A 22,198-nucleotide genomic window follows, 5' to 3' on the forward strand; every position below is an offset into this window, starting at 1 on the left:
GATTTTGTTATGCGTAAAACGAGAGTAAAATAAATGAAAGAAAGAGGAAGACCGAAAGATCTTAAATCGTTTCTTAAAAACGAGGGAGGGAAAAAAGGAACGAAAAGCGTCGCCAAAGAGATTCGCGTTCTCTTGGCAGGCAAGAATACATTTCGTTAAAAAAAGGTACGATAAAATCTATTACAATAATATAAATAAAAATTTAAAGATGAGTGTGATAGTTGCCTAATCAACTCCTTACAATTGTCTACGCCGGCTCGGGACTCTGCTCGATGTTGGCAGCCGAGTATAAACAACGACGATGACAAATGCTATTCTACACTATGCATGCTTGTTCACGTGTATGTGCAACATGTGTGTTTGTTTGTATGTGCGCGTGTGTGTATACGAATTTTTTCGCGAATAAATGATGGATAATACATAATTCAAGAGCTTATTTGCAAACTGTCTCAAATTCATATATTTAAAGATAAAAATGGTGTTATTAAACTCTGAAAGGTTCTTTTTCGAGAATATAAAATTTGAAGAATACATTTATAAGATAATTTTTTTTTTAAATAAGCTCTTTAATTCATGATCAATCCCGGTGAATATTCTGTCGCGAGAAATCTTGCGAAATATATAAAACATTGGACTTTGGTGATCGAGCCGAGAATAACGAGCTTGGCGGGACCACTGTGCGCTTATATAGTACGACATTACTAGTGATCAAAAGATTTCGAAGAAGAGATTCTTAGTCATAGTGATCTACACTTCCTTCTCTTGAGTCGCGTAAACATGGTGTCGATCCTTCAAATTGTGATTGCGATTGCAATCGCATTCTATCCATTCGCTGTATAGTTGAATAAGCGAATCGAAAGAAATTGTCTTTGAAGGCAGACAGACCGAATGTGAGAATCAAAATCGGATATCTGCCTTTCAACAGCTAGTATTTAGAGTTAAGTGTGTCAAATGTGTGTGTGTGGTGCGTGTGTGCATGACATCAATGCAAATGCTCGATTACGTCAATCCGTTGATTCCTCTTGTGAAATTTACAAAAATCTAGAACGTTCTAAATTGCAGATCACACTAACACTTAGATAACATTAACAGAAAGAATTTTAAGAAAAAGAGTTGATTTATTTCCTTAAGATATGAATTGAATTATTCTATATTTCCTGAGATAATATTTTTATCATATCGTTTTATAGTCTGATTTTATTTAATAGAGATCTTTATCAAACCAATTTTTGCAAATTTCAGATATTTAATTTTTCTCTTTTATTTATGTATAAATTATAAGTTATATACTTTTGTTGAGAATTTAGAAATCCATTCGGAGCGTGCTCGTGATAACATGTTCGTCATGTATTAAAGCTGAAAAAAAAAACAGATTTCTAAGAACTGAAACTCTAGCTTTTGTTCGATTTGTATGTGTAAGGTCAACTGTAAAAATCTCTCCATCATTGAGTTCATAAAATCGATCAACGCGTTCTTTGCTCGGCTGACTTGCACACAAATAAACTGATGAATAGTTCAGCTATTGTTTCTTTAACTTTACAAATCCATAAATTGTATTTATATACGTAATTTCTATTGACTTCGATTGTATATACAGCAAATCTTAATATATATAATTAAGAGACACGCGGAGGAAAGGGGAAGGGGGAAGATTCCTCGGACTAAGTCATAGGACTTGAGCGCAAAGATCCCAAACAGTGAACCTCGAAATAGTACACAAGATCCCTCCCACACGTGTTAGACGCATATGAGTAACATGAATGGGGATACAATCGTGCATCTGTTTCAATGTATTGGAATGTAATGCCTGGACGAAACACGATACCGGTACGGCCCTGAATTTCACGGTTTGAGAATGAAGTGGGGACGACCTCGACTATTTTGCATTTAATAGTCCAGAACCGCGCGTTCTTAAAAACTTTCAGTACAATCGTAAAAATTATTTCCTCAAAAAAACTTTAGTTGCTAAAATATTTCGCACGTATTATATGTATTTTTTATCATTAAAAAATATATCTTTTATTTATCCATTCGGATTATTCGAGAGATAATAAACTGGAACATTTAGCATCCACAAATAAAACATAGACGATTGCGTTTCCGGTCACATGTTATCACAAGGAATTGTCAAAAAAAAATCACGAAAGGTGCAGTGGAGTTTAACGAGTTTGTATAAAAACATATTGTGAAAACGCGGTAGACCAGATTTGGACGGGAGAGATCGCAGAGTGTGTTTTCGGCTCAAGAAGGGGAGTAGAGAGGACGAAGAGGGTACGCTCTTCCAGCGAGTGGGAGAACCGGAGAAACCACGAGGCGGCCGGCCTTCCGTGTATTGCGCACCGTCATTCTTGCATGATTTTTCGCGCAGCCGCGATCCGACTTGTTAAACTTCTTCGGTATCCAATTCATGCATTACAAAATATCTGCAAATCATTCATAGATTATATTAAAAAAATTATTTTCTCTCTCTCTCTCTTTCGCGAGCGCATACTTCCCTATTGATACATTTGCTACTTCATCGTTCGCAATAATTACAATAAAATATGTGCATAGATCGCGCGTTCTTTGAGAGAGATTTGCGTTCTTTTAACGCTCCCTCAACGATCCTCCGACATTCCCTCACCGATTCTTTTCCTTTCCTTCTCCTCTGTATATCTACCTACCAACTGTCCCCACCCCCCTCCGTTAACCGGCTACCCCCACCCGCGAGTTTGCGACTTCACTGCAATGTATATACGTATCTTGTGGCACACACATGGGGGAAGTTAACGAAAAGAGGACGAAAGATCAGTGTGACACCGCGCTTGTCTGAGAGACAAACCCTTACATGATTATCAGTTCGTGCATGCGAGGTTCCCTGTACATTAAGCGTGTACATTTAATCGCATGCAGCGCGATATAATTTTCTTCTCCCACTTCTATGATTACGCGTACACGTGCGTGCGTACACACACACACACACACGAAAATATTGTAAATATTTGGATATTGGCTCGCACGTCTATTGATAGCTGCTCCACAGCAAATTTTCGACCGCATCGCGTTTCTACCTGTTTAACGACGCCGGACATCGCGCTGAGCAGGAAGAATCATATATAAATATATATATATATATATATATAGCCAATATATATATACATATATATATATATATACATATATTTATATACATTTGTGTTTGTACATTTGGTATTAAAATTCTTGGAGACGAGCGATTGTAGCTCACGAGCACAAATTCATCAAGAATGTCGCACAAAGCGCAGAATATCGCAATACCGGTGCACGCCGATAGAATTCAGGTGAGTGTACTATGACAATGATTGTTACCATTCAATATCTTATGCGCATCGAATTTATACGTAATTTATTTCGTATAAAAAAAAAGAAAGAGTTTTAATTCGAGATGCGTGAAATGGTGGTCTGTGAAATATACAGCTCGTAAAGTAAAAAGTATTATATAATTCAAGGAAAAGAATTTAAAGATACTACTTGTAGATTCACAAAATATTTTCAACGACTTACTTTTTCTTGAAAAAAGAAATTTTATATATCACTAAATATAGAACTAAAAACTTTCCAAATGACTTGAAATATAGAACTAAAAACTTTCCAAATGACTTGAAACACTATTTTTATCAGAATATTAATATAGAATATTAAAATAACGTAAAAATATATATTTTTTTTTACTTTCATGTTTCGAATAAATAATATTATTTAAAAAATATAAAGAAATAGATTTTGTTGCTTTCGCTTTTACAGTCTTCTTCATTTTAATTTTAAATATTTAATTGGCTCCATTAAATCACATTAAATCATGCAATACATTTGGTACCACAGAATTTGTGCATTTAATTGCTATTTATATAAAACACGATTAAAAAATTATTAAAAATTACTCAATTACTTATTATTTACTTTATGACACTGATACATATACGTATTTCTTATGCGAATCTACGTGCATTCGCCACGTGGCTATGATTGCGCTTAAATTGTAAATGTCACTGATGTGCGCTTGCGTGCGCGCATACGCATGCCTTGATATATTATTATACAATATATATTGGATATATAAATTAAATGTCATATAAAACTGATAAGTATGAGTTAAAGAAATTAATTCGATGCATTTTATTATAGATAGGCGCATATGTATGAGAATGACAAGTGTAATTAGATACTTTTTAGATGCGTTTTTTAGATCATAAGGAAGCTAATTGATTATACGATTATCTATAATTATCTCGAAGTTTCTTTTTTTATTGCATTTAATTTCGTAAAAATTAATCATTAACGATGTATATTAAAATCAAAATTTTCAAAGTTGTACTTTAAAATATTAAACCTTACTCGCGCACAATACTTTTTTGATATATGTCAATTTTTATAATATTTATTTAATCGAAATTGTATAGAATGTAAAATATAGAGGCGTCTATATTTTATATTCTATATTAAATATAGTCTATATTAAATATAGAGTATATGTTACATATATATTAAATATATTACACTTATATGAGGCCTCTAATTGTAAAGAATAATTCAGGTCAATTTTTTTAAAAAAATGTAAGTTTAAAAAAATGTACTTGATCTTTTTAAAACTAAACGTCTCATACATCTTATTACTGGTTATAAATTTTTTTTTTTTGTGCATCTTATATAAATATTATTATACTATTTCTTTATTTTAAAGTAAAATCATTTTTTTCTCATCATATATGCGCAGTATTACAATTCTCGAACGACTATGAAATATTTATTTATTGCTTTATTACTGTAAACTGTAATGTAAGCCGTTTCCTATATGTTACGCAATATCAGTAAATCGATGACTTCGTTAATAAGCGTTCCCGAGATAAGAGGAATTCTCGCGAAATATGCCACGTAACATATTGAACTAACAATTCATAATAATGAACGACTGTGAATTTCTTGACGTCAAAGATAATAGTTATTTGCAGTTGAATCATTGCAAAGTAGAATGTTTGATAAAATTCCATTTTCTCTAGAAATCATTATCACGGTCGTTCCTTCTTAATTAATAAATTACACGCAAAATGCGCATTACGATACATCGTTATGGCAATTGTCAATTTTGATATCAAATATACAGTGACCTAAAAAAAATCTTTAAGTTTGTGAATAAACGTAATTGAAAATTCGTTTTTATATATTTTTTTTTTTTTTATTGAACTGTATAATTATTGTACGTGTGGTTTTCACAAATTTTGTTCTGCTTTTCAAAACCACTGTTTAAAAAAATTACAAATCAATAACTTTTTATTTATAATAAAAAAAAAGCAGCCTATTCTTTCTCTGCACAAACTTAATAAATTACTGCTTGCAGTTTATACATTGTTGTATAAACTGCGTGATATTGATAAGCAATTGCCCGCAAGATAAATCTAAGTCTTTCAAATTTCGTTCACAGTGGAATAGTACTGTGCGGCAATATATTTCATCAGAAGTAGACATGGTGTATAAATCTTTCTACGTATATAGATCCCTTGATACTTTTTCCTAGAATTTCACTTATATATCACTTGCTTCGCATATTCAGGCGATGGTAATCGCCACGTCGTCTTTGTTTCGTAAAGTAGTTTCATGTCTAACGTTGGATGGCAAGCCACACCAGTACACGCTACGTCATGGAAATTTCCTCAACTGACACCTTTCCTCTCCCTCTCTCTCTCTCTCTCTCTCTCTTTCTCCCTCTTTCCCTCTCTGTCACTCCTTTTTTTTCCTCTCTCTCTCTCTCTCTTTCCTATCGCGTTTCCCCTTCTTTCTCTCCCCGTTCTCTACCTATTATATCCTTCCGTCCCCTCTTTCTAGTCTCCATCTTCCTCCCCGCCATTGCTATTTCAGCGAGTTTGATATGCCTGGCGCTTTTTAGCCTCTCGTCGATGTCTTTAACTAACGGCTGTCTTTTTTGCCATTCTCTTAAAAAATAATTGTAAGACGACATAGGCGTGCATATCGCTTTCCCATCTTAACAAGGAAACGCTATATTAATCATAGCTATACATCATGTAGATGGCCTTATATTTTTTCACATTGAATTTTCACATTTTATTTTTTTTTTTTTTTTTAGCAAAATTTAACGGGATGTACCAATTAACTTGACTTATATTAAAGTTTCCGCTTGCAGGATAATCACGGCTTGAGATACAAATGGAGAAGTAAAATTTTATAATTCTTCCAGAAACATAGATGTATTATTTTGAAAAATTTTTTTATACCGATGTGTATGTATATTTTTAATATAAAAATATAGAAAATTTTTTTTTTATTTCAAAGTATCATTTGAAAAAAAATCATTCTACATCAAACTAAAGATCTAAAAAATTGAGATCAAATTTACATTACAATTAAAGATTGTTTAATCACATGGTAAAATAAATTCAAATTTCTCGAATTACTCTCCAAGAAATAGAATCATGAGAATTATCTCGAAACACTACCCTGAATGTTTCACAAGAAGACTAATAATGGTTTTGAATTTATCATTAGAATTTATTAATTTAATCAATAATACATATGACAAATTCTTTGTTTAAATTTTTTTTAGTAAAATGTCGAAACAATAATGGCGTATTAAACGGTTAAAGGAGAAAGCAAATATAACTATATAAGCAAATTAAGTAGCTTTTTTATATTGATTTTTATAAATTTATTATATAAGAGATCAAATCAAAATTAATATAAATGATGGAAGCATAAAGATTACAGAATAAATCTTTAAAAGAAGGATAAAACAACATCTGTTTCAATAGCATTATTTATTTATAATATCATGCTTAATTCTTTAGTATCTATTACTTCTCCTTCTGTTTTATTGTCTTCAATGACGAAGCATAATTGTACAAATCTTGTTCGAGTCTTGATTCGACCAAATAATACAACTTAATAAAGAGGGTCAATGCTACCACTAACCAATTTAACAGCAATATGCGTGTTGCCCACATGTATACTGCGTGGCATGCAATATGTTTCTCAAATTTTTTTCATAAGATGCTTTTCGCTATTACATTTCACTCGAAGTAATCTCAATATTTTTTAACTTATTGTTAGATATATGTAATATCCACATTTTTCGAAGTTAAAAATTATAATAGTTAGCATACATTATTCTGAAATAAAATTTTATTTCTAAAAATTTATTTAATTTTAAAGTTCTTGATATTGTATGGAAATTTTGACTCTAAACAAAACTTTTAATATAACTCAGATTTTTCGTCTTGCATACTCCAGTTTGAGAAGCACTGCATAATTCAAAAATAGCAGCAGACACAAGAGTGCGAAACTCCCACGCAATCGTGCGTAACGTACCGTGCGTAACGTGCCGTTTATCGGGATGAGGATGTGACGTTGCTGTTAGATTTCTTAATTCGCTATTTCGTTTGCCGCCATCCACTGATTGCCTCCTCTCCTACATCATGATAGTTGATAAGCGTAGAGCTTATGTATGTAGATGACATACGGCGGGACAAGAGGGTAACAGTCACATTCACAGATCGGGCTTTGCAATTCATCGTTATTGGAGTCGGCATTGAATATTACATGCTTTGTGCAGAAAGAATCGCAATAGCCTCGACCTCTAATATGTCGTAATTTCATCCAATAGAGAGCCCATTGGCTCGATTTATGATTTGGGATTCCTTTATTAACGCGACTTTATATTTAGATACAGTTAAACATTGACACTTGAACCGACTAAATTTTTCGTACGTAACACTCATTCCACATACGTCATTGACAATAATCAAATTGTTTATAAAAGTTATATTGTCGAGTTTGATTAGTCCAACTTTTCCATCGAGCGGAGAAATCTATGTTTATCTTCGAAGCACAAAATATATATATATGTAAGATATATAATTCTAAATAACATGGAAATATTGAACAATGTTTTATTAAAGACATGTTTATATGTATCTGTGTATAGTTATCTATAATATATACATTATTATAATATTTGTATACATTAGCAAAGATTTTTTTTTATGTTTTAAAGTTTATGATTTATGATTTATTAGATATGGAAATAAAACGGCATATATGCGCACACTTTGTAATATTCCAATCAATCTATAAATAATCCGATCTTATCTGTGTAGATAAATCTGACTTTTCTGAAAGAGAGATCATTGATGTATCCAATATATTTCGGTAAATGTGACTGTAATTGATAAATATTGATAATATTTCAGACAGTATGGTAACTTTCGACATTTAATGTACAAAGTTTCTTCATTACCGCTGTGCAACGCACTATGTTATCTATTGAAATTTTTTTTATGAGAATATATAAAGCTAGCAATAATTTTTGATACAATCAGAAGAACACAAGGCATTCAAATTTTGAATTGATTGTTCAAAAATGGCAGATGTGTTTCTAAATGAGCGAAAAGCTGTTTTTTATATCTACTTTTTTGAGATATGAAATAGAAGAAGTTTAATTATGTTATATGAATTTAATTATTTTAATTTTATTATATTTATTTAATAATGTCATATATCCATCAAAGAGATGTTATGGAATAACGTCAAAATGTATATCTTTCATGACGTCAATCTGAAAATTGTCAATGTGCTGTTAATGGTGGATGGCAAATCGACGACAACGAGTTGTCGTCAAGTTGCTGTCACAAATCATTTCTTTGCAGATAACAAAGGTACTAACACGTTACCATCATATTGCTGTTTTTAGAATTCACATGAGCTCAAGACGATAAACGTAATGCTGTCGATTTTTTTTAATTTTTTTTAAATAGCTCTTTCAATAATTATTGGCATGACGCACTCTCAACAGACAATCAAAAAAATATATCAGACAATACATATCCCTAAAAGACATCTAAAAAACATCTTAAAGACGTCTCATCATTCTGTAGACATCTTTAAGATACTTTTTGGCCTTTCTGTACCGTCTGGGAATATGTTACTCGACTGTAATTAGTACGATTATTATCAGTATTCATTTAACGATTATCATGACTCGGCCTTGTTATCTCATACCAGCATTTCCTCGCAAAACGCATATGTATATTTCGCAACTAATGACACAACGATTGTGCGATTAGCCTTCAAGGCCGTGGCCGCTTAGTTCCCCCATTATGATATCGCTTTATTCCTTCCTTCTTCCTGTTAGCTGATCAGACTAATTTAAACTTGCGATTACTTTCCGAGATTTCCGCTTATCGCGTGATTAGAGCATGACCGAATATCATTCATTAAAAGTTCGTCACGTGCTTCGAAGCCGAACACGTAATTGTAAAAATATTTGCTAGCTGTAAAGTCGAGAATTTTTAAATTATTTTAATAAAAAAAATTATAAATACAAATTAATTGTTTAAATAATATAGTATAAATGAAATACATTTTTAATGTAATGTGTGTTTCACTGCATTTACTATTTCAAAAGAATATCTATTATATATTATCGTAAATAATTATAAAGATAAAATAGCAAAAAATTAGATAGTTTATGAAATGTTGAAAAATAATCGTAAAATAAAATTAAAATTCAAGATTTTTTTTCCTTTTAAAACCCTCTCTCTTTCTCTCTTTATAAATTTTGTCTGAAATATTTTTTGATGTCAAATTTATACAGCTGATGCTATTAAAATTTACATACATCTTGTACGTTATTAAAGTTATCTTTCCCAATGTTTTTACGATATAATATTTGGTACCATATCTCTTGACCGGGTTTGAATCGCGCTATAAATAGATAGACAAATTTTCGCTTTTTAAAATAGAATAATAATCGCAAAGTGGTCAGATATCTTCTAATTCACGAGCCAAACCTCGTAAAGGCTGATAACAAGGTCCGTCTGTCACATCGCTCAAATAAATCCTGTTAAACCTGATTAGCAGTCAGATGGTCGGTAGAGACGCGCGGTTCACGTGAAACGCGAACCGCGCGTCTGTTTGCTCTTCCTATTTTCGTAGTCGTTTGGTATATAAAGAGTCTGTCCTCGGGCATTGCCAAAAGATTTGGCAACGGTAGTTGGCACTTTTTGGCGCCGCGCGCGGCGCCGTACATAGGGGTGAACCGGACATAGTGCGTATGAGATGCGACATCCAGAACACGGTGAGGACATGCGATTTGGTTCCGTCGGCCATAGACATTCGTCGTCGTGACATGTTCGTTTTATGCCGCGTTGACGTCGATTTTCGCATTCTTGTCCGGACACCGTGCCGTAGGAGGGGTGTCTTAAGATAGACTTCTCGTCCTCGCTTCATCACATCTCGTATCTTCGAGCCACGAAACAAACGCGCATGTAAACGTAGATCTAGACTTGAACGGGATCCTTTCTCGATTACTCACGGAGGAGAACATTGTTCTCCAAGAAAAAAAAAATAATTTCTTTTTTTTTATGTGAAATTATAATCTTCGTGATCTGATTCTGCTCATCCGTGGTGCGTTCTCTATGATTGCATTGATTAAAGAAATTGGCACGTGTCGCGTATTGCTTTAGAAGTGAACTTCAAAGATTGATAACATTAACGAATGATTACTTTTGCATGTAGTAAAAGTGATGCTTATATTTCTGCAAGAACTTAATAGTGTATTTACGCGTGTTTATCAAGAATATATATTCCAAGGGTGAAGAAGAATTTCTATGGAAACGAGAATGGGAAACACTGACAGTTCTCATGACGTGGAAATGAGCTCACTGTCGGCAATGGAAGACGATCATCTTCCCATTGGGGTGAAGATGTTATACGAATATATATATATATATATATATATATATATATATATATATATGTGTGTGGTGTGTGTGTGTGTGTGTGTGTGTGTGTGTGTGTGTGTGTGTGTGTGTGTGTGTGTGTATGTGTGTACTTCAAATTTGGGGCATTAAATAAAATAATTTACTTTACTATGCATTATTCGAAAAATTTATTCTCAAAATATTTAATTGGACTATGAACTATATCTTTTCGGTTAATCGTTAATCTGTCTGTCAAATAAATTAATTTTTTTTAATAAAATTATATTAAGAGTTCTTATAAATTCTACATAAAAAAAAAAAAAATTTCAATGTATTCACAAGACATTCGCCAATGTTTATTTAGACTCATTTAGTTCATTCACGTACATATTAAAGCGTACGTTTTTTGCAGATGTAATAATTGGCAATAGTAACTGGCTCACTTTCTCAATTTGTTTTGTTACAGAGAACGCCAATGCGCCCGATGATAGCGGAATACGAGCCAAAGAAGCATGGTGTGAAAACAGAACTCTCAGATGTGATGCTTGTCAAGTAAGTCTCAAAATTCCGTTAACGATATCAACATGAATGAACAGTTCAACGATAACGATTGAACGAGTTCATTATCTGTTACCACGACCAATCATCACCATTGCTTTTTTTGCTAAACCCAAAATATTCAAGCAAACGTGAGTGAGAAAAACCCGAGGATCATATATTGTGCATCTACATTTTTCGTTAATATATGTTCTATTTCATTTTCTGTGCTACATTGTATTGTATTACTCCGATTATTTTTTTTTTTTTAAATTTACTTACTTTAATTTCTCTTGTTTTATTGTCGTTTCGTTTTTATCGTTAAACTATTCTAATCGTTAGTACCACACACTAATCGTGCATACCGCCTGATCGCTGACGTAGAATTCGTAGCGTAGTTGGCACCAGGGATGCTTGACAGCCGCTTATTGAATCTTGGACGAGTGCAAAGTTGTTCGTTTGTATGCATATACACATATATATATGAGTCAGAGATATATACATATGAATTTATACACATGTCGGAGCATATTCGCACATATTTCTAAATATTCGCGCATCATAAGTGTTGGTTATTTGAAAAACGATAACGCTGTCTTGAAATAAAATAAAATTATTATTAAAGTTATTATTTTATTATCATTCATCATTTTATTATTTTATTATCATTGTTTTTTGAACAGTCATAATGCACAAATGTATATATTTTGAGATAAGAACATGTGCTGAATACGTCCTGACAAATGTGCAAATTCGTGTATTATAAGGCATTTCTGATCCCATATGTATATATTTGCTTATTGTGTCATGTTCTTTCATACAGTGCGAACGAGAATTATATTTAATCTAGGACATATAAGATTTTTTTTAATTCTCAAGACATAATATCGATCTGTGAAATCGGTTTAATATCTAAATCTCTTTTAAAATGATCTCTCGTCTTTATTTCTCCTCTTTACACTTTGATATAAATAGATTAATGAATATAATTATTTTTTAATTTAATTTTATTCTACTTACTATATTCAGAAGATTAGTGAGCAAAAGTTTAAAAAAATTAAACAGTAATCTACGACACTAATTCAAACCGATATTACTGCAATAATAAAAGTGTCATATTATGTCTTGAAAATTAAAACTAATGCCGAATTTATTAATCAATAATTAAAATATAAAATAATTTCAAAATAATTATATCAGTTTTATTTTGCTAATAACATAAAAAAAGTTATTTTCAGTGAATAAGCAAATAATAACTGAAGCATCAATAACGTATCTTTAAAAAAGATCTCAACTTGACAAATAAACAATGAACAAATAATTAAGGTTTCTTTCTCCGATTATGTATAGGATGACGAAGTTAACGCATTAAAGGCCATAATTATAAATTAAAAAATTTTGTTTAAACATTCTTATTTTTTGATGCAAACGATCGATTTGCCTCGTAGATCTAGCGGCGTAGTAAGGAAATCTTTGGATCCTTTGCGCTCAAGACGAAACTCCTCTCTGCTGCCGTTTCACTTGTCAAAATCTATTGACGCAATAATTTTTTTACACGTGTGAATTTTCCTGACTTTGAAGTAGTTTACGTAAATTGTTTGCGCGGTTGGTTAATCTTTGACACTTCACATACTTATATATTTATGCATTATTCCGGATTTCTTGCATTATTGTCAACGTATTACGATTCACGTTATTCTAATTTTGCTAAACAGAATTATATCCGAGCAGTTAATTGTTTAACAAAGATGACTAACTTCTAATTCTATTTAATTCTCATATACGCTCTTTTTTCCACTTATTTATGATTTTTTCAAAGACTTTGTTATCTGAACTACCAGCTATAAATATCTCATAGCCAAATCTGTCAAAAGAATGTATACAAAGTGCTAAACTTCAAACATAACAAGCCGAATATCTCGATAACTAAATGAAATATTGAGATCCGGTTTTTTTAGATTGTATTTGTTTAAGACGGATTAATTTTGACTGACGGAAAAAGAATTTGACTCTGGACGCGTAAAAAAAAACCGGACCTCAATATTTTATTTAGTTATTAAAATATTTGATCTGTTATGTTTAAAATTTAACACCCTGTATATTGTAAACTACGTGTTACATATTATATTGCTAGAACTCCGGAAGCAAGCTAAAATGATTTGCCATTTTTGCTAGTGTCGTCAGAAATGCATTAGAAAACGTGCAAATCTGCATTATGATATACTAGAAAAAATACTATTAGAATTCAATAGAAGTTAAGTTCAGCATTCAATTAAGTTCAGAATTCAATAGAAGTTTAGTTCAGCATAAAAAGAATAGTTTGAGTATCGCGCGTATGTACGTTGGCACTTAATATTTCCACAGAAAATAAAGCAACATTAAGCATAACATGACGTCTTGAGATGTTAACAAAATATATTGTAATTAGAATTACCGAATGCATTGTAATTAAAAATCGTACCTACTGCAAGTACATATGTGACGGACATAAAGACGGCAGAAATAAAGTATGCACTGACGTTTCAAGCAATAATAGCAGAAACACAGCATGATCTCTTGTTATGAAAAAAAAAAAAACAGCGGAAACACGACGATATTAGATATGTTAAAATAATTATCTCATACTTATCACATTTGTTTCAGTTTTTCACAGGCATATAAAGTCTGTAAAGTAAGATTATCATGACAATAGCAGACAATATTCACACAATTTTTGTTCCATCTCTGCATATCAATTCTGTTATATAGTACATTATATCGGCAAGTCATGTTACTGGAAACTGTGCTGAATAAGAAGAAGCAACGTATTTGAATCTGCGAAATCATAATCAAATTTTCTGACACATTATTGGGGTACACTGGTGGGATTTTATTATCCAGATATACACTTATTATAATCTTAACTATTTTTAGAGAGAGATCACAACATGTCAAGAATAAATGAATAAATCTGTTAGAGGAAATAAATTTTTCCAAAGATTTCATATTTAATACTTTTTTTTATTATTTCTCTCTCTCTCACACACACACACACACACACACACATATATATCATATAGTGTAATAAAAGATAATTTGATAGTTTTATTTATGTACACTTTAGATTTTATAGTGTAATAAATGTTACGTGTATAAAAATCAAACGAGCATTATGTCCTTAAGAAACTGTTCAATAAAAAAAAAATTATTACGTCGGTTTAATCTCATCAACCTACATCGTATATTATATCGTGTATCATATATATATCTTATAATTTATCTGATATCAAGTAAATCCAGTTTCTCACGCGCAGAAAAAGGCAGCAGAAGGAGAATCGTTGCAACTCCTCCGTCACGTAATCGAGAATACTTTATATAGAGATCATGCGGTATGCAAAGCAGGATGTTCCTAGAAGATAAAGGATTTGTCTCTGTCTTTATTGTATAATATGTGCATTTATATGATTCCAGACAGTATAAACTCTCCGGGCATAGATTCGGGCTCTATGAAAGTGCTCTACAAATAATGAAAGAGAATAAAAAAAAAAAAAAAAAATTATCATTGAGAAAAAAATAAGAAAATATGACATATTATCGGATTGTTGCTTTAACACTTATTTCGATAAAAATTTACACAACGACGATACGACGCGACGTTAACTTGGATGTGACATGTAATGAGACGCGACAGACAGTTGTAAAATCCGTCGTTAAAAGCCGAGACATTGGCATTTGATTTGGTGATAGATTGTTCGACGTATGTGTAAAAAAAAAAAAAAGAAAAAAAACGGAAAAAAAAATACTCGGCCAAAAGTGCAAAAAGTTCGGCAAGCAAAGGAGGCTTGTTAGTCGTCGTACTGCGTCGTGATCTGCGCTGGTCGTCGCAGTGATGCAGTGCGGTGGTTGCAGCTGCCCCTCTGTATGTATGCCTGTACCGCGACGCGCGTGAACTCTTCGTCACGTTGTAACACGTGATACGGACACACACAAATTCTAATCCAGAGCTTTCTCAACAGAATGTTTTGCACGACCACGAAGAGAAACTACCGCACCTAAAAAATATGGGTATCTATAATACCTATCTCTGTCTATTCTCTCTACACACTCTTACATCTTTCTTATTAATCTTATAACCCAGGGTTGGGAAGTACGTAATAATCGATATTTGTAACATTTATGCGTAATTTGTTACCGTTACAGTTAGTTTATTTTCAGTAACGGTGTTACAAATTTCTCTACACCGGAAAAAATAAATTTGATATACTTTTTTTGAGAATTAAATTCAACAATTATTTTTCTCGTTGCTTCTCGACTCGTAAATTAGTATATCACATTAGGATTTTGAAATTATAGAAAGTTAAAGATGCAAAAAGCTATTTTAACCAAATTTATAAAAAGTCATTAAGAAAATCTTTTTTTTTCTTTTAATTTACGCTTACGAAAAATATTTAAACAGTATAAATTTTATGTTTGTATATTATATATAATTTGGCCTTGTAATAGCGTTAAAAAATATAATGGAAATTGTAACGATTCGTTATTTTTTAAGTAACGGTGACGATAACGTTACAGTAATAAATTATTTTTAAATCGGCAACACGAGTTACTTTTATATAAAGTAATATTCCCAGCTCTGACCTAACTTAATCTAATCTACCTATGTATATGAATGTATACACATATTCTATTTTTGCTTCTCTCTGTTTCACACATATGTATACTTTTCATCATAGCGTGCGAGCACATATCACGTGCGCACATACACCCACACATGCACATCATACCAATTCATTATTCGCATAATTACGCATTTCCGATTCTTACTACAAATCGGAAAGATAAGACTCAGATATACATATTATAGGAGATGCTTGTCACGAAGACGAAATGTTGCCGAACACATATATGTCCCGACATTTCTGATACTTGCCTCTGATACTTTTAGAAAATGAAAGTAAGGCAAATTGTGGTCCAGAAAAGGAGATGACAGCCATTTTTAATGAGTCCAAAATCGGCAAAATATCAAACTATATATATATATATATATTTTTTTTTTAAATTTATTTACACTATTTTTCAGGGTACTATGTAGACTTGTTGAATGATCAATAGCTTATGCTTAACTGAAAAATTTGCCTTAGTTGATTTATAACAAACTATAGCACATTAAAAAATCTAAAATAATTTATGAATAAAACTAAGTTTCTAAAAATTAGCTACATTTTTCAGATGCGATGTTGCGTATAATGCGCAGCGATATTTCTCCTATCGTAAAATCTTAAAAAAAAATTTTTTCTTCGGAGTAAAGGATTTTTTTTTAAACTCAATAGATATTTTTAGATAAAGGACACACATAAATCATGTGTGACTTTCGAGAGTTAAGATAGAAACCCAGTAAACATACTTATATTAATGTTGTATAGGTACAACAAAATTGTTTATTATTATATAATATTACAAATAACATTACGATATTATTACCTTAGTTATCTTTCCCCCATTCATAAACATAACAATAGTATATAACATGTTACATTGAAGTTACATTCTCATATTGCATAAATAATTGGCTCAACATATTTCTTTCAAATATAAATAATAGAAGAATTAAATTTAAATAATTAAATTTTTTATTCATTCAAATCATGTCGAGAATTTAATTTAAATTTAATAAGAATTAAATTTATTTTTACATTTTAATTGAATCTATTTTACGCTTCAAATAGGTAGTAAATAACGAGTTTCCATTCATCAGTTTAATATTTTAAATAAAATTATTAGGATTATATCAGAAATTAAGAAATTAAATTGTATATAATATAGATACCTTTTGTGTTATATATATATTATTTATTACTTTTATATCATATTATATTACAGAGTTTATTGGAAAATCTATGACCGACATATATCATATTTTCCACTGAAATCTCATTTGTGCTTGCTATCATTTGACTTTTTAGAGTCGTGTCTCTGCGATTGAGTATGAATGCAGAGAATGCAGGAATGGAAGTGGTAACATGAACCATTGTTTACACTGGCGGCTGCGGAATGTACAAGTTCAGCACTTAGTATTGTTGTTGCTGTGAAGTTTTGATAATAAGATGATATCACATTTATAAAGCTTTGCTTTAGATTACAAGCTATTTAAATTATCCAACTTGAATAAAGTTTTGCTAAAAACGAATTGCCGATTATAATCTAACAATGTGTCATTCAATTAATGTTTCACTAATTATTTATATCAGCAATAAAACAATGAATTGTGTAGCACTTCTTTTATTAAGAAGATGGATGTATGCACCGAGGAAAAATATAATAATATAAAATATAATAACAAAAAAATTAGGTAAAATATTAATAAACAAAAGTTGTGTGCGATCACAATTCCATTCTTCATATATTTTTTTGTTTTGAAATATATATTTATAATTTTAATATATATTTCAGAGAAATTATTTTAATATTTAGTTGTTATATTTATTATTTATATAACATTAATATGATAGTTTACTGGGATACATTTTTTTATCAACTCATCGACTTTAATAAAAATTTATTAAAAATATATTCCTTTTTTTCGACTTTGTAATTTTCATGATTTTGCTGATCAAATCTCGATTGAATTAATGGAATAATCCGTAGATGAAAAAAGCGTCCTTATAGAACACTTGTATATATACGTAATTTATATTCTATTTACGGAAATCGTTCGCTGTGATTATATATGCTGTGATATATTAACGTTACCGGTTTTCCAGATACAAATGCGAGAAAAATGACGTGCCCATTACGGTCACAAATGGCTCGACCTTGCCACTTGTGGAGCGACCGACCGATGAAGAAGCCGATCTTTACAACCCATTCGAACATCGCAAACTTGTCCATCCTACCTCGGACCTCGACACGCTTATACATCTGCTCAAGGGAAGCCTGGGCACAGGCATACTCGCGATGCCGATGGCTTTTCGCAATGCCGGTCTTCTTTTCGGACTTTTTGCCACATTTTTTATCGGTGCAGTTTGCACATACTGCGTTCATATATTGGTTAAATCCGCCCACGTTCTGTGCAGGCGGTTACAGACACCTAGTCTCGGCTTCGCTGATGTAGCAGAGGCAGCTTTCCTAGTAGGACCCGAGCCCGTTCAAAAATACGCCAGACTTGCCAAGTAAGTGTGTGTCGTTATACACAAAAGATATGTAAAAATTTATAAAAAATAATTTTATAAAAAATAAAAATAAAATTGTTTTATAATGTATTATATAAAGGATGTATCCCATTGCTATTATTCTGTATACATTACTTCATCTCTCTCTCTCTCTCTCTTTCGTTTTTCTCCTTCCTTTCCCTCTTTTCTCCCTTCCTTCTCTCCTTTTTTTCCTTCTTCTTTGCTTTCCTTTTCTCTCTTTTCTGCCTCTCTCCATCTTTCTTTTTCTCTTCCTCCTTCTTTCCTCTTCCCCTTTTTCAGCATCTCTTTTTCTTTTCTTTCTTCCTTCCTTACTATTACATTTCCTTTTTCTACTATTAATTTCTATACCCTCAAATATTATTTAATATTATTTCAGAGCGACGATTAATTCGTTCCTGGTGATTGATCTGATCGGTTGTTGCTGCGTGTACATTGTCTTCATCTCAACTAATGTTAAGGAGGTCATAGACTATTACACGGAAACAGACAAGGATCTACGGTTGTACATGGCGATGCTTTTACCGCTGCTCATTATTTTCTCTCTTGTGAGAAATCTTAAATATCTCGCGCCATTCTCAATGGTAGCGAACATGTTGATTGCCACCGGCATGGGTATCGCTTTCTATTACATTCTTCAGGATCTACCCACTATCGGTGATGTTCCAAATTTTTCTAGTTGGTCTCAACTACCCATGTTTTTTGGCACTGCTATCTTTGCCCTCGAAGGCATCGGTGTTGTAAGTAAATCTTATATTATTAAATACGTAATAACTTCTGTCATATTATATTACTAATATTAGAAATACAAGTAAATAATATTAAATTTATACACTTATTATTAGGATATGTATGGTGATGAATATATGTTAAATATGGAAAAAAAAACTTTAATTATAATTTTTATCCGTTCACACAAAAGCTAATTATCAAATCTGTAATCTGTTTCAGGTTATGCCGCTAGAAAATAATATGAAGACACCATCGCACTTCATTGGCTGTCCAGGTGTCCTCAATACTGGCATGTTTGTCGTCGTATTGTTATACAGCACTGTCGGTTTCTTCGGTTATTGGAAATATGGCGAGACCACCAAGGCCTCTATAACACTTAATCCCCCGCAGGATGAGATATTATCACAATCCGCCAAATTAATGATCGCTGTTGCAATCTTTCTTACTTACGGACTTCAGTTTTATGTACCCATGGAAATTATCTGGAAAAATACAAAACAGTATTTTGGCTCCCGGCGATTGTTCGGCGAATATCTCCTCCGCATTTCATTGGTAATCTTCACCGTTTTAGTAGCCATCGCTATTCCCAATCTGGGCCCATTTATCTCCCTTGTCGGAGCTGTATGCCTATCCACATTGGGTCTCATGTTTCCATCGGTGATCGATCTGGTGACTGTCTGGGAACAGGAGAACGGTCTCGGCAAATGGAATTGGCGGCTGTGGAAGAATATCGCTATCATTGCCTTCGGTATTTTGGGCTTCGTTACTGGCACGTATGTCAGTATACAAGAGATTCTGGAAGGCAATTGAAGCACCAAGTTCGGCGCGAAGAGCGTTTCAACCACTCGTGAATATTGCTCGTCGTCTGATACTATTTACACGATGAATGCGTGCTAGACGTCTTTCGCGTGAACAAGGAACAGTATCCCTTTCGAGTTTTTACTCTCTTCCTATAGCGTAATGACTATGACAATAATAACCAAGATGACGACAATGACGACGAAAACATGAAAAAAGTTTTCACATGTCCAAACTCATTTATCATTATCTTAATAATAGTCAGGTTCATATATTATCGATGTACTCATATCGTGTATGACTGACGATATATAAGATCAATCAAGAGAATTGAAAAAAATGACCATATCACATACTCTCAATAATTAATATTATCGTCATTCTCGCGCAAATGTCATTCAAAATCATTATTATTTATAGCAGGATAAGCGCTATTGTATTAGGTTGATGTAAAAGATGTAATATTTGTCAACTAAAGTTGAAAACAAAATTACATAGGTTCCAAAGAATAATAAATTTTATGAATTAAAATAATTATATCATTGATGTAAGAAGACAGAGAAGAGTATTACTATATTTTGTATATTTTATCTATTATATAAAGAAACTGTCCAATTTTCCTTTTTAAACTTCTTAAAAAGAATCCGGATTACTATTTTTATTTCAAATACTTATTATTAGTAATAAAACGACAAATCTTTAGCGCCAACTTAATACTTATAGCCATGATTTTTTAGGAACAGAATTTTTAAACTAATTGTTGTGTATTTGACGAATTTTTATATTATTATAACGATGTATAGTATAGCAGAATTAAACCTAAATATTTATCGTAGTTCTGGTCTCCAAAAGAGAGTCCCAATTTGATCGTTAATTATAAATGCATGTTTACATTTTTTTTGTACTATTCTTCATTTTATTTAATCATGTCATATCAGTTATATGAGCGCCTTTTTTTTGCAGACGTTAGAACTGCGGGACGGTTTTCTAGAATAATGTTTTCTAGAATTCTGAAATTAGAAATTTAAATTTCCATTATGATTGAAATGAGTATTCCACTACTGCATTGTTTATTATTTTTATCGTATTATATATCAATAGTATATTAAGCGAAGAGTCAATTTCCTAGTCTTCTACAAAGTTGATTCGACAATCTTGATATTTTCTATCTGCTTCTGTCATAAAAGTTCATTGCGACACGTAAATATATGTATATCTAACAATAAGACCTCCGCTGAGGAATCGATTTGTAAAATACTGCGTTTTGCGACAGAATGTCGATTAAGTATCACATCGATTTTCTTCAGATATTATGTATTAGTATTTGATTTTAAGAAAAATCGATCATATTCCCTTAAATACAAAAATTTATTTGTAAAAAAATTAAAATCGCTTATTTTCTTAAAAAGAAAATCAAATTTTTATTTACATTTTGGTTATTGCTGCTGAAATCAATCTATTGTACATATATATTAAATTATTAAAAATTATATATTTTCAACTCTAAAATAAAACAAAAAATACTTTTTTCACACACATATGTACGTGCGCACATACACATTTTTCAAATTTGAAATCAATTTTTGAAATATTATTGAAAACCAATTTTCTTTCAAACAAAACTTGTATAAAAATATCTTATTTTATTTTTAATATAAAAAATGGTATTATTTGTTTCTTTAATAAGTTAAGTATTTTTCTAGTAATGCTTATTAGCAACTAATTCCAGAAATTATGATCAGAAGAACTGGTTTCTTCGGATGTAATGATTGATCGGCGTGATTCTGCTGCAAATCGCTGCTCTGTTCCTAGTGCATGATATGCACAAAATCGTACAAAAAAAATTATCCATAAGATTAATCCATAAAAATAATAAGTAGAAAAGTATAAGTGTAGTAATTTGATGCATGCTTGCTAGTGTGTAAGTAAGATCGCGAAACATTGTCGCGCGCGCTTTCGTCAGGATAATGATGTTAATCAATTTTATTGTTATGGGAACAGAGAAGAAGTTCTAAGAGACATGATTAATTCTTCGCATATTAATTTTCGGAAGTAAAAGACGAATATTCAGATGTGCTTATTGTTTATTATTTATTGGCAAAAAGAAAAATAACAAAACGCGCAAATTTATCAAAAATGCCAGAAATAAGAAGTTAAAATACTAAAACATATTAAAAAAAATAAAACTCAATATAAAGATATCGATTATTTTATTAATAAACTTGTGTCTGTGTGATG

The 22,198-nt window shown here is 31.6% G+C and overlaps 1 protein-coding gene across 2 annotated transcripts; it reads left to right on the forward strand.

The window, feature by feature from the left end:
- The first annotated feature begins 2,763 nt into the window (after positions 1–2,763).
- LOC126851209 (proton-coupled amino acid transporter-like protein pathetic) lies at positions 2,764–22,127 on the forward strand. Of its 2 annotated transcripts, none has more exons than XM_050594917.1 (5): positions 2,764–3,299; positions 11,194–11,279; positions 18,005–18,412; positions 18,810–19,170; positions 19,382–22,127. In XM_050594917.1, exons 1-5 carry the CDS (start codon positions 3,246–3,248, stop codon positions 19,970–19,972), a joined length of 1,500 nt encoding a protein of 499 aa, XP_050450874.1. In that variant the 5' UTR covers positions 2,764–3,245; the 3' UTR covers positions 19,973–22,127. The 2 variants fall into 2 exon arrangements, with proteins under 2 accessions (XP_050450874.1, XP_050450873.1); XM_050594916.1 differs by lacking the exon at positions 2,764–3,299 and adding an exon at positions 10,113–10,724.
- Positions 22,128–22,198: the final 71 nt, after the last annotated feature.

The sequence above is a fragment of the Cataglyphis hispanica genome, chromosome 7 (genome assembly GCF_021464435.1).
Source record: "Cataglyphis hispanica isolate Lineage 1 chromosome 7, ULB_Chis1_1.0, whole genome shotgun sequence".
Taxonomy (NCBI): Eukaryota; Metazoa; Arthropoda; class Insecta; order Hymenoptera; family Formicidae; genus Cataglyphis; species Cataglyphis hispanica.